This window comes from Lynx rufus, unplaced genomic scaffold (assembly GCF_022079265.1).
Source record: "Lynx rufus isolate CCGP_SWC_20201006 ecotype Redwood Valley unplaced genomic scaffold, mLynRuf1.p SCAF_5, whole genome shotgun sequence".
In the NCBI taxonomy this organism is placed as follows: Eukaryota; Metazoa; Chordata; class Mammalia; order Carnivora; family Felidae; genus Lynx; species Lynx rufus.
Genome location: NW_025814867.1, coordinates 9,844,257 through 9,857,988, shown reverse-complemented (window position 1 = coordinate 9,857,988; position 13,732 = coordinate 9,844,257). Strand labels below are relative to the sequence as shown.

Genomic DNA, 13,732 nt, shown 5'->3' with positions numbered 1-13,732 from the left:
ATTCTAGGATAAAATGCAGTGGTGGAAATAATTCAAGGTAATAATAATGCTTGAGTAGTGGGACCACATTGAAGTTTTTCCTTCTCTTCCTGTTTTCTAACTTGTACCTAACGAACAAGTTCTACTTGCATAATAAAGGGGAAGAGAGGATTTGATGCCTTTGCGTTTTGCTGGAGGGAAAGAATGTGAGGGTGTGACCTTCACAAGACCAATTTCCTTAGGAAATAGGGCGTCAAGCAGAGGAGGAGAGTCAGGGTTTCGGGTGTCCCGGATTTGCAGTGACACAAAGCAGAGGATTAGGGTGGGAAGAAGTATCATGGTTAAGCCAGGGGAGACTCCCCTTTATCTGAACACACTGAATCGCAGACCCCCACCCTTCTTTTCCTTTAGAGAAACCAGGCTCACCTGGCCACTATTGCCCTGAACTGCCAGGAACCTGAGAAGATGAAGGCATCCTTGGTTCTTTCCCTCCTTGGCTACCTAGTGGTTCCAAGTGGCGCTGCTATCATGGGGCGCTGCGTGGTGGCTAAGAAGCTCAAAGATGGAGGCCTGGATCATTTCGAGGGCTACAGCCTTGCAAACTGTGAGTAGGTCCCTCCAAGCCCCTTCTCTCCTCACCTCCTTTTCCTCTGGCCTCTGCCCAGGCTTCCCCAATTCGCCTTCCCCCTAGCCACCCACCTCCTGTTCCATCTTAGGGGTGTGCCTGGCTTATTTTGAGAGCAAGTTCAACCCCACGGCGGTCTACGAGAACCTCCAACGTGACTACACTGGCTACGGCCTCTTTCAGATCCCCAACCGTGACTGGTGCGACACAGGCAAGAACCGCTGCCACATGTCCTGCTCTGGTAGGTCACCTCCCTCCATTCCACACCGGGGCACTGGGGGCTGCAGCACAGAGCTCCCGAGGCCTGCCTTCAGGGTGGCCAGAGTTTGCAGGCTTGGAGCAGGGAGGAGGCGGGGCTGGTAGGGGCGGGGCCTGGGAGGCTGAGTGCGGTGAAAGGGCTGCGGAGAGAGGAGGCTGGGCTGTCCAAAGAGGAATGGAGATGCCCATCCGGATAGGCAGAGAAGGTGTCAGAATGTTGAGAGGAGGCGGGGGAGAGGCTGCGAGCATCAGAGCCTCTGGGCCTGAAGGGTTGGAGCAGAGGGCTCTGTGGGGGCTTCATTTTGCGCACACCTGGGCACAACACTCTACTTCAAGGGGAATGGTTGCTGCCACTTGGACAGGCAGAAGTGGTCGCTGGGAGGATACAGGAGTAGGCTCTTCCAAGGAGAGCTTTGCTGCCGCTCTCAGGGGTTCCAAGTACCTGTAGTCAAAAGGTTGCACTTGCCCAGGGTTCCATCATCCTAGCACTTACTGAGGACCCACTAAGTGCCAGGTCTCCTGGAGTTGCCATTCTAATGCTGGCAAACTGCCAGGTACTCCAGTAAGCTCTTCATGGATATGAATTCGTCTAATATTCTCAAAGGCACCCATGACATGGGCATCATTATTATCCCCATTCTATCAATGGGGAAACTGAGGTCCAGAGAGGGTTAGTGGCCCAAAGCCACACAGCTGGTAGGTGGTATCATTGAGAGGCAAACCCAAGCAGTGTGACTCCTGAGTCAGGACTAAACCAATAGGGTGCAGCACCAGGCCAGAGCTCTCTCTGAAACTTGAGGCTGTTATTCTGCCTTAGGAGGTTCTAAGAGCCCAGCATTCTTAGGGTCTCCCTAATGAGCAAACCTCCTTCCCCCATGATGAATGAGAAACGTTCTAGAACCTATAGCTGCTGAGCTGGGTCTTTAGGAGACAGAGTGGGGAGGTCATGGTAAAGACTTCTTATATGGGCCAGGAGAAACCCGCTTGGTGTTGGGCCCCATGCTTGGCCTTGGGACTCCAAAGAGAAGTAAGACAGTTCCCAGATTCAAGATGACACAGAATTGCAAAGTAGGAGGGAAAGGTGCAGAAAACACACAGGAACCCAGTGGGATTCCCAGCCACTCCCATTACAAAGTGACTTACATGAGCTTGTGCAATTCACTTCCTAGAGCTTCCTCATCTGTGAAGTGGGGATAACATTAACTACTTCTTAAGGTTGCTGTGAACATTCAGTGGGATAATGTATGTAAAACACTGTGCAGGGCCCAAAATCACAGTTATCAAAGTCTAGGGAAAATCTACACATTAAGAACATAATTACTGTGATAGATCATTCGGTGTCATCCTAAGCTTCCTGGTAGCCAAGACAAGAAGAGAAACCCAATAGGCCCATGATTTATATCTCATAAGAAGATTGATTGATTGATTGCCAGAATCTGACCAGAGAAACAACTAATTATCTGTAATAGAGGTGGTACTGAGTGCTGTGATGAAAATATGGTGGAGTCGATATCTTTGAAAAACCCTCCCAGTAGATAAAATGTAAAAAATTAAATCTGGAATGCCTGGCTGACTCAGTTGATAGAGCATGTGACTCTTGATCTCAGGGTCGTGAGTTCAAGCTCCTTATTGGGCATGGAACCTACTTAAAAAAGAAATATCTTCTATAGTACCTGGCTGGCCTGGCAAGAAAGGAAAATCCCTAAAGGCTAAAATGAGGAGCAAGAATCCAGACAGATAAATGAAGATTGAAGCTGATGGTGACCCAGGGGACATCAGCTGATTCCCTGTGGCCTAAGGCAAAGGTTTGAGGTCATTGTGTAGATGGGGCCTGAGCAAAGCAAGGAGGTACGTTGGAGACACGTTGAGAGCAGCACTGTCAGCTGGAAGAGATGAGCTAGAATATCCTGAAAGCAACGACATTCTAAAAAGAGGGGGAAACGGTCTCCTTGGGAATTTGTAACCGCAAGCCAGCAGGACTTCCTTGAGCCACAAGGAAGCAAGGCACCATCAAGAGCTACTAGGCCCTGTGCTAAGTCCTGGGAGCAGTTCAGGGAATTGTATCCTGTCCTTGTCCAGCAGGGTGAGGAGCAGAGATAATCTTGGCTCCACCTCGTACTACTTACGTGAGCTGAGCCTTAGTTATCTTATCTGTAAAGTGGTAATAAGAGGACCTACCTCCCAGGGCTTTTGTTGAGTTTTTAATGTGCTATAGCGTACATTAAGAGCTAAGCATGGCGTCTGGTATACTGCCTGGTGTGTGTGATGAATACAACTTCATTCAAAGAATTTACAAAGCAGCTGGGGTTTAGGACGCGCGCACACACACACACACACGTGTGTGTAAGCATGCATGCACATGTGTACCTATGTATGCACGTAGGTATGTATACACACATGTATGGATTTAACAGGTAAGTGCTGCATCAAAGTGGCATTTTATTCAGAAGCGGGAAGAGGGCGCAGTGAGCTTGGTTGGTGGTCAGTGGCAGACTTTTAAGGACCGTCCTGTTTAGTTGAGCTGATCCACATTGGGAGATGAGCATGAATAAAGTCCAGGAAGAGGAACTGTGTATGATTACCTCGCTGTGGGTATCAGGGGTAGAGCACCCACTTTCAGGGTGGGCACTAGCTTTGTCTCCTGCCCCTTGGTAGGTCTCTAATGGTGGGGCCATGGAGGAAGGCAATGGAAGGGTAAGGTCGTGGAAGTGGAAAGGTATGTTGGGGTAAAGTTGGACTCTGCCAAGGACGTGGAGTTTTGTTTTACAGGCAACCAGGGGGCACCGAAGTACTGTTTTAAGGAAAAGCAATCAGACTGGATCAGGGAAAGGAGGAGGCAAAGTGTAGTCAAGAAGGAAGGTATTGCAGTAACCCAGGTGGGAGGTCTTGGCTTCCACATTCAAAGGAGAGAATGGGGTGATGAATGCCTAGTCATGTTGGTTCCCCAGAGGCACCTCTAGGCCATCTCACATGCTGTTTCTTCTGCCTGGAACAGTTTTCCTTCTGTGATCCTTCCACCCCTTTTCCTTACCTACTCTTTTAGATGTCACGTGGCCCAATAACCCCTCCCTGACCCTGAAAGTCTGAATGGGGTGCCCCCACTCATCAGCTCCCATGTCAAGCTGCATTCCCCCATCATGCCAGGTATCTTTGGTATTATACTTATCTCTGATCTTTATCTCCCTCTATCAGACTGCAGGCTCTAGGAGGACAGGGACAGATTTATTGTGTTCGCCATTTTGTGTCCACTGCTTCTTAGATTGCTTAGCACAGCATATTCACTATACATAAATATTTTTAATGAAAATATTATGATAAGAATTACAAGAAAAAAATCAATAGATTTAGTAAAAGAGGACCACATGCTACTACCTCCTAGGGTTGTCTTGAGAAAAATCTAGGGATAGATTTATCCTTGGAATCATATGGAAGCCTCTCTAAACATGAGTACCCTGTAGCTTCCCTGACATCACTCTGACTTAGCTGCCAAGTTGTGGAGTCGTATTTTTCCACTGTGTTTTTTCCACAGCTTTACTGAATCCAGATTTGAAGAAGACAATTGAATGTGTTAAGAAAATCGTAAAAGATAAGGAAGGGTTGGGAGCATGGTAAGTGGTACATTTTCTAATAGTCTGTATTTTTTTTTTCAACGTTTATTTATTTTTGGGACAGAGAGAGACAGAGCATGAACGGGCGAGGGGCAGAGAGAGAGGGAGACACAGAATGGGAAACAGGCTCCAGGCTCTGAGCCATCAGCCCAGAGCCCGACGCGGGGCTCAAACTCACGGACCGCGAGATCGTGACCTGGCTGAAGTCGGACGCTTAACCGACTGCGCCACCCAGGCGCCCCACTAATAGTCTGTATTAATGACCATCACCCATTATATTTTTTATTAAAAAAATTTTGTTAAGTTTATTTATTTGAGAGGAGCAGAGAGAGAGAAGAGACAGAGAATCCCAAGCAGGCTCCATGCTGGCAGCATGGAGCCCAACGCGAGGCTTGAATCCATGAAACCACGAGACCATGACCTAAGTCGAAACCAAGAGTTGGATGCTCAAGCCACTGAGCCACCCAGGCGCCCCCACCAATTATCTTTAATCCTAATCTTGGCCTAATCTTGGTCTCTGCATATCTGTAGTCTCAAACTAGTGAGATCCTACTCCCCAAGATAAGCGGTAGAACACCACTGAGTTCTGCAACCCCGAGCTCTCAGGAGGAAGGACATAATTATCAGACAAATTGCCTTAAGTTGAATGTATTTTTTCTTTCTCAAATCTTGTTTAGAGTTATACAGGAGGCTAGGGTGAGCATCCTTGGAATAAATCTCTGTTTATATCTCTGATTATTTCTTTCATCTAAATTCTTGTAAGGTTCTTAATGTTGTAAAATGACTCTCCAGCAAGTTTGTGCCAATATCAGTATTAAGAGCTTAGTAAGATGCCTATTTAGTGAACTCTGATCAAGTATAAAATCTTTGCCATTTGAAAGGTATATAATAATTTTATCTTCTTTTGCATTTTATGATATCCCATTAGGGGTGTTTTCCCATTATGTTTGTTACATATTTATATTCTTTTGTGATTTTTCCCCTGCCCCTCTCCTTTGCTTATTTTTAAAATTCAGATCATATTTGTTTGAAATAACTCTTTATATATTAGGTGTTGTATTAGATGTATTAACGGATAGTTATATATTTGTTACCAAAAATCACTGCAACTCTGATTTCTTCTATAACCATGTATTTGCTTAGTAAAGACTTCCAAAATTTACAAGTGGTTGGGCCTGTATTTGACTTCTTTCACTCAATATTTGTTCATATTGTTGTGTATAGTTCTAATTTGTTTTCGTTGCTATATGGTATTCCATTATATGGATGGATATATCAGTTTATATATCTATTATTCCATTGGTGGGCATTTGAATAGTTTTCATTTTTTTAGTGCTGCCATGAACAGTCTATACTTTTCTTTTGGTGAATGTATAAATGGATTTCCATTGATTATACCAAGGAATAAAATTGTTAGTCATAGATATGCATATTTTCAGATTTGGTATATTCTGCCAAACAGTTTTCTAGAGGGATTCAATTTACACTGTCACCAGCTGTTGTAGGTTTTGGTGGCTCCAAGTTATTATCAGTGCTTGATATTTTTTAGGTTTTTCTTGTGACTGTGTAGTAGTATTGCATTGGGTTTTACCTTGTGTTTCCTTGTCAACTAATGAGATTGAGCACTTTTTCAAATTTTATTGGCCATTTAGATATCCTTTTATGTGAAGTGCCTGTTCAATAGTTTTGTCAGTTTTTCTATTACATTTGTCTTTTTTCTTATTAATTCATTGGGAATTATTTATATGCCCTGAGTAAAATTTTCTGTTGGATACAAGTATTACAAACATCTTTCATTTTGTCGGTTACCTTTTCACTTTCTTAAAAAAGTCTTGATACAATGAAATTCTTAGTCTTAATGCAGTCTGATTTATTATTAATTTTCTTTTATGGCTATTTTTGTGTTTTTTTAGAGGAATATTTGCCCATTCCTAGGTCATGAGGATAGTCTTCTTAATTTTTTTTCTAAAAAACTTTATTTAATCTCACATTTGACTCTCAATACATTTTGCTTTCTTTTTCTTGCTTTATTGCATTGGCTAGAAACTCCAGTAAATGTTGAGTAGAAGTGATGATAGTGGCATCCTTGTCTCATTCCCAATCTCACAGGTAAGACATTGGATATTTTATCATTAACTGTTTTATTTTCTTTAAAATTTCTGAGATAGTCTTAATCAGATTGAGTGTTCTTTTCCATCTTTTCCATTTCTAGTTTGTTAAAGGTTTTTAAAATCATGAATGGGTGTTGAATTTTGTTTATTACACTTTTAGTATCTTTGAAGTTCTGTGTTAGCCTATCCATCTTTTTTTTTTTTTTTTTTTTTTTAAGCTCTTGCCTTTTAATCTCTCTTCTCTTCCATGGCTTTCTCCAGAGCTTGTGCCTGGTGACATCTTATTGAAGACATCAGTTATATAAAATTTACTTCTGGATTCTGTAGTATATTATTCTCAGAGGAATGTTCCTCCGAATTTCATGATGAGCTCCTTTTTCTTCTACTACTATTTTCCCATAAGTACCATGTTAGTTTCTTTTTTTCTTTGAATAAGGACAGATTTTCCCTCTTATTCAGTATTTACCACATAGACAAGTCATGTGGCTTTTTCTTGTTTCTGCTCACTGTTACTTGGCTAATGGTTATAGAACAGTGTGTAAGTCTCCTGGCCCAATTTCCAATCTGGAGATTTTCCTGATATGTGTGTCTAATTTTCTCTCCTAGTCTGAGTCGGTGGAGTACGTAAAAACCCTCCATTCCCAGCATGCACCTCCACCACCTCCACCGATACCATTTATCATGGAGGGCCTATGCTATCCACTAGACACTGTCTCACCACCAATTTCCACCTTCTTTTGCCTTTTCCACCTTCTCTCTGTCCTGTATTTCATAATTGATGTCCTGATTGATTTGGGGCATTATAGTCACCCCTTAGATCTAGAAACAATGTAAATATTTTTTCAGTGCCAAATTGTGCATCTTAATATTTTTTGCTATTAGGGTTTATCTTGTAATTGATGTGTCCTCCCAAATTTTAACAAAAGTTGTTAATAAATCATTAACATATCTTACAATAGAGGAAATCCTTTAATGATAGCTACAATTTCTTTCCTTTGCCGGTATGTAGGCTTTGCATGTCTATATGAACATCACAATCCTTGTGCAGTGAGTATTCTTATTCCTTGTGAAATGAGGAAACGGGGGCACTGAGAGGTACAAGTTACCCATGGCCACAGTGGTGGAACTAATTGTAGATCTGTGCAATTCCAACCCTCAGCTTTTACCAGTCTGCTCAAAGAGTAGATGGTTGGCCCAGGAAATCTGTGCTCTGGTCATGTGGGAGGCAACCAAAGGACTCTCTGCACGGTTCTTCTGTGGGGGCAGGGTTTTGAACAGTCAGTGAGTGAGGAGGGGCAGAACTGTAGGCGGACCCATCTTACCAGCGGAAGTCTTGAGTAGTGTTTCTTATAGTGACCTCAGGGCCCTATAGGCAGTGAGACCTTGTTCAGAATCTGGCAACAGAATGTGTGTCAGTCTCAGAGGTCAGCTTTTCATTGTTGCTTCTTTGTCATTTTCTGTGCCTTTTGGTGCTAACTTCAGTCAGAGATTTTTGTCTGTTTTACTTGCCTCCAGCATCTGGCTCTGTGCCTGGCATATTATAAGTCTTCCCTAAATGCTTGTTGGAAGATCAATGTTGGGCTGTTACCTAGAAGCCATTAAAATTCTTAGAAATTTATTATTTATCATTTCTCAAAATAAAAATAAGACATATGTGTTTAAAAATGAAAATCAAAAAATAAACGTCTTGCTCTTATCAGCAGCCTCCTGAGGGTCACCGCTGTTAATATGTCTTGTAAATCAGGGGCGCCTGGGTGGCGCAGTCGGTTAAGCGTCCGACCTCAGCCAGGTCACGATCTCGCGGTCCGTGAGTTCGAGCCCCGCGTCAGGCTCTGGGCTGATGGCTCAGAGCCTGGAGCCTGTTTCGGATTCTGTGTCTCCCTCTCTCTCTGCCCCTCCCCCGTTCATGCTCTGTCTCTCTCTGTCCCAAAAATAAATAAACGTTGAAAAAAAAAATTAAAAAAAAATATGTCTTGTAAATCAGAGAAAAATGTGTAAATATTGAGAATAAGAAAAATATCTTAAAACGCACGTGAAATCCCAACATGCACACTGACCTGCACCTAACTTTTTTTCACTTATTAAATAAAGAGCTTGCAAATCTTGGCATAGTGCTACCTAGAGGTATCTGCCCTCTGGACGCTGCAGGTAATTATCTGCCAGTCCCTTACTGATGAACAGGTAGATTGTTTCCATTTGCTAGGACCACTGGGTGCATTTAAATGTTGGTAGAGAGGGGAGCCTGGGTGGCTCAGTCAGTTAAGTGTCTGACTTCGGCTCAGGTCATGATCTCATGGTTTGTTGGTTTGAGCCCCGCATTGGGCTCTGTGCTGACAGTGCATGGAACCTGCGTGGGATTCTCTCCCTCTCCCTCTCTCTTTGCCCCTTGAGCTCTCTCTCTCTCTCTCTTTCTCTCTCTCTCAAAATAAATAAATAAACTTCAAAAGAAATAAACGTTGGTAGAGAGATTGCTAAATTGGCATTCAGAGAGGGAGCACCCCCAGATACACTGCGTGAGAAGGCCTGTTCCCTCAGCTCATTGACCTAGAGCAATAAAATTTGTGTAGTTTTTGGAAATTGACACTTATAAAATGATGCCATTCTATTTTGCCTGGCATTTTTAAACAAAGAAGCTGAGTATCTTTTCATGTATTTGTTGGCCATTTTTCTCTGAACTGATTACTCATATTCTTAGCCTGTTTTTCTTTTGAGATGGTAATGTTTTCTTTCGTTTTTATTGATTTTATACGTGTCTTTTATAAATTAGGGTTATTAGAACTTCGTTCATGATATCTATGTGAACTATTTGTTTCAGGTTTGCAATTTGTATTTTGACTTCATTTATGGTGTATTCATCATATAGGAGTTTTACATTTTCACAGAACCAAATCCCTCAATATTTTGTTTTGTGGCTCCTGAGTTTATACGAAACTGTACTCCAGGTTTGTAAAGAAATCAAGCCATGTTTTCTTCTATATTAGAACAGTGCTGGGCGCCTGGGTGGCTCAGTCAGTTAAGCGTCTGACTTCAGCTCAGGTCATGATCTCATGGTTCGTTGGTTTGAGCCCCGCATTGGGCTCTCTGTTTTCAACACAGAGCCTGGAGCCTGCTTCATATCTCTGTCCCTGACTCTCTCTGCCTCTCCCCCGCTTTCTCTCTCTCTCAAAAATAAATAATTTAAAAAAAAACGTTAAAAATAAAATGATATATAGAACAGTGCCTGGTACAAAATAAGCCCTATATTAAGTTTTTATTAATATTAGAAAATAAAATTTTCATGGTTTTATGTTTTTATACTTAATTTTTGGTCTTCTTGGAATTTATTTTAGTGAGGTAGGGATCCAGCTTTATATTTTTCAAATGGTTAGTCAGTGTTCTCAATACTACTTATTCATTAATCCCTTTTCCTCACTAATTTAATAGACGGTATTTTAAAGTGGGAGTCCCCTTAATGTGTCTTCCAAGTGTTTAAAGCATCTTTCATACTGTCTTTATTCTCCCAGTTAATTAGAAGCATGGCTGGCCCTCTAGGGCAAGCACTAATGAGCTAAAGTCATCATTATTGTATAGCACTTAGTAGAGATATGCTGGGCCAGGCTGAGTAAGGCCTTCCCACTTGCTCAGGACTCCCAGCAAAGTGAGCTCTTATTAAAGTAATAAGCAGCCATGTCTTTTCAAAGCTCAGATCAAGCAGCTTTGCAGGGTTGAGGCAGACAGGAAGGGAGAAGACCGAGGGCCTGCATGCCCATGGGATTCCCTTCTGCAGTGCCTGCCCTGGGCTATGTAGAGCCTTGCAATTTCTGAAAATACGTATGTGTGTGTTCCCCCCGGGGCTTTATAGTTGTGGGGGGCAGGGGCTCACAGCCATTTCTTTAACTGTGGAACCCCTACCCTGGAAAATTCATGGAGGCCTGTGTGGCTGAGGGATGGCCTAACAACACAGGGTTTCTAATGGTCTGCATCTGGTCTGGTGATCCCCACAACTTCCAGGTTGGGAGCAGAGGACCTGGGGTCTGGGTACTGGCGTGGGGGCTGGGAATAGAGGGATCACTCTTCAGGAGAAAAGTTTTGAAAGACTCAGTCTAGCTGGCCTAGGACCAGCTAGAAGGGAGTTTGAGGAGCTGGGTTGAGGGTTGAGGAGCTGAAAGGGAGTTTGAAAGGTGAGGGGGGAAACACGTGCATGGAAAGGTGAAAGAGGCCCTGGCTCAAGGTCAAGGGTTCCCATTTCAGATCAAGGACTCGCCCTCTGACGCTGGGCAAGTCACAGAACTCCTCTGATGCTCACTGCAGAGAAGTCAAGGATACTTCTCTTGTAGGCTGGGGGAGGGGCTTCCCGCTCATGGTGTGGGACTTCCGGAAAGCAGTGGAGGGCAGCGTGAGTATATGCTGCGGGCGCAGGCGGCACGAGCATTTGTGCCAGGATGCACTGGAGTTAGCAAGAGGGTCATACTCGAGAGGCACAACGGCCGTAGGAAATGTGCCTGCAGAGGCCAGGCTGGGCTGTAAGTGGGCCAGCAGGGGGTTGTTGGACCTGCAGATCCTGAGCTGGGACACTGGGGAGCCCCCGCCTGTACACTCCACGCTTTCCTTTCTGCAGGCCCTCCTGGTCCCTGAACTGCCAGTACTCAGACACTCTGGAACGGTGGTTGGATGGATGCAGGCTGTAGCCGCAGGGGCGGCCCTGACGCCATTCTCTGGTGGTACCTTCCAAATGAAGATGCTTTGCTGTTTGCTGCCTTCACGCAATCCTGTTGATTATCTCTCAGCTTGACAGCTCCATCAGATGGAAAAGGACGAAAGTTTGCTTCCTCCAGGGATGCGGGATGTAGAATAAACCAGCTGCTTACTCAACCTGGACCAAAGGTCTCCGCTTGTATTATTATCCTGTGATTGCTACTCGGATAACCATTATTTACCATCATCATGATTTATTATTATTTAATCTTAGATGGAGGACTTAGAGGAAGGAAACTATCTGGAAAACAAGGTGTGTCCATGAATGTCAATATTAAATAGGGAAGGGAAGAAAAGATACAGGAGAAGAAAAGAGGGGTCAAGGGCAAGCAGGGCCACCAATCCCAACCCGTGTCCACATTGGGACCCCAGGTGGAAGTGACACTACAAAATCCTCCTTGTACTTCTGTGGAGAGAATCAAGTGACAGTTGCTCTTTCTTATAAACAGTTCAAGTGTTGGGGCGCCTGGGTGGCTGAGTCGGTTGAACAGCCGACTTCGGCTCAGGTCATGATCTTGCACTCCGTGAGTTCAAGCCCCGCGTCGGGCTCTGTGCTGACAGCCAGAGCTTGGAGCCTGCTTCGGATTCTGTGTCTCCCTCTCTCTCTGACCCTCCCCCGTTCATGCTCTGTCTCTCTCTGTCTCAAAAATAAATAAACGTTAAAAAAAAAAATTAAAAAAAAAAAGTTCAAGTGTTTTTTTAAATTTTAATTGTTTTTAATGCTTATTTATTTTTGAGACAGAGAGAGACAGAGGGTGAGTGGGGGAGGGGCAGAGAGAGGAAGACACAGAATCAGAAGCAGGCTCCAGGCTGTCACCACAGAGCCTGACGCAGGGCTGGAACCCACAAACTCTGAGATCATGACCTGAGCTGAAGTCGGACGCTTAACCAACTGGGCCACCCAGGTGCCCCTAAAAAGTTAAGTTTTAGAAAAAATTATCAAAAACACATACTCTCATTAGAGAAACTGGAAAAAAATACAGAATATATATGTATATATATATACATATATATACATATATATATGTTCTCCTGTGATCTTAGCTCCCAAAGGCAATTGCTGTCATGCTTTGGTTGCAACTTTTTTTTTTTTTTTTTTTTTTTTTCCCGTTTAGGGATTTTTCTTCTTTATCAACAATGCTGTGGGGCACCTGGACGGTTCAGTTACTTAATTGTCCAACTCTTGATTTCGGCTCAGGTCGTGAATTCACGGTTGGTGTGATTTAGCCCCATGTCCCTAGAGAATCTGTTTGGGATTCTCTCTCTCTCCCAAAATAAATCAATAAAAACTTTAAAAAAAACCCAATGCTTTGATAATGTTACAGAGTTTTGCACCTCATGTACCAAAGAAAGAACATGGCAGTAAATCTTTGTCCCTATATGCATTTTTAAACAGAATGTCCCTATTGCAATTTTATTTTTTTTTATTTTTTTTTTTAAATTTTTTTTTTCAACGTTTATTTATTTTTGGGACAGAGAGAGACGGAGCATGAACGGGGGAGGGGCAGAGAGAGAGGGAGACACAGAATCGGAAACAGGCTCCAGGCTCTGAGCCATCAGCCCAGAGCCTGACGCGGGGCTCGAACTCCCGGACTGCGAGATCGTGACCTGGCTGAAGTCGGACGCTTAACCGACTGCGCCACCCAGGCGCCCCCCTATTGCAATTTTAAACAGAAAGGGATTTATTTCTGAAACTTCAAGCTTTACAGAATCCTTGCCCAGGATGGATCAGCAGGTAACTGCTAGGGCTTCCCGGGTGCCCCTGCCCCAGCCATGCGAGCAGAACTATGTGTTCATCGGAAGCCAGGGCACTTGCTGGAGCCCAGACTTGGAGAGCATGGTCCCTAAACTTGCAGCCCTCACATAGGAGGGAAAAGACTAGAGTGACATCAGGGGAGGCCACTGGCATCACCAGCTTCCCCACGCGTGTCAGAGATTCTCCAAAATGAAATCTCAGTGCTGGTTAATATTCCACTGTATGAATGCACCGTATTTGATTTAACTTTCCCCCAGCTGTTAGATTTTTAGACCTTGTCATTTTTTTAACCATTACAAAGAATCCTGTAGTGCCTGTTTGTGGTTGCCCCTCTCTTCATTATTACCCTTTTTAAAAATTACACAAGCCACATGTACTTAATGAAGACCGTGTGGAGAGGACAGATAGTCATAACGAAGGACATTAAAAATACCCACATTCCCCACTGGAAACAGAAATTTGCCTCATTGCTACGCAGTCACAATTGAGAGTCCTCACGTAGGGATGGTATCAGTCTTTTTTTGTGTGTGTACCCTTCACTATTTCAGTGTGAGCACGTGCACATATTTTTTTCCTTACAAACATGGGCTACCACTGTCTATACAGTTTGTAATATTTTGTGGCCTGATATTTCCAGGTTTATGATAGGAAGCCTAGCACT

General features: G+C 43.7%; 1 protein-coding gene across 1 annotated transcript; it reads left to right on the top strand.

Moving 5' to 3' along the window:
- The first annotated feature begins 444 nt into the window (after positions 1-444).
- Positions 445-11,248, top strand: LYZL4 (lysozyme like 4). Its single transcript, XM_047098718.1, has 4 exons — positions 445-583; positions 696-845; positions 4,392-4,470; positions 11,179-11,248. Exons 1-4 carry the CDS (start codon positions 445-447, stop codon positions 11,246-11,248), a joined length of 438 nt encoding a protein of 145 aa, XP_046954674.1.
- The last annotated feature ends 2,484 nt before the right edge of the window (positions 11,249-13,732 follow it).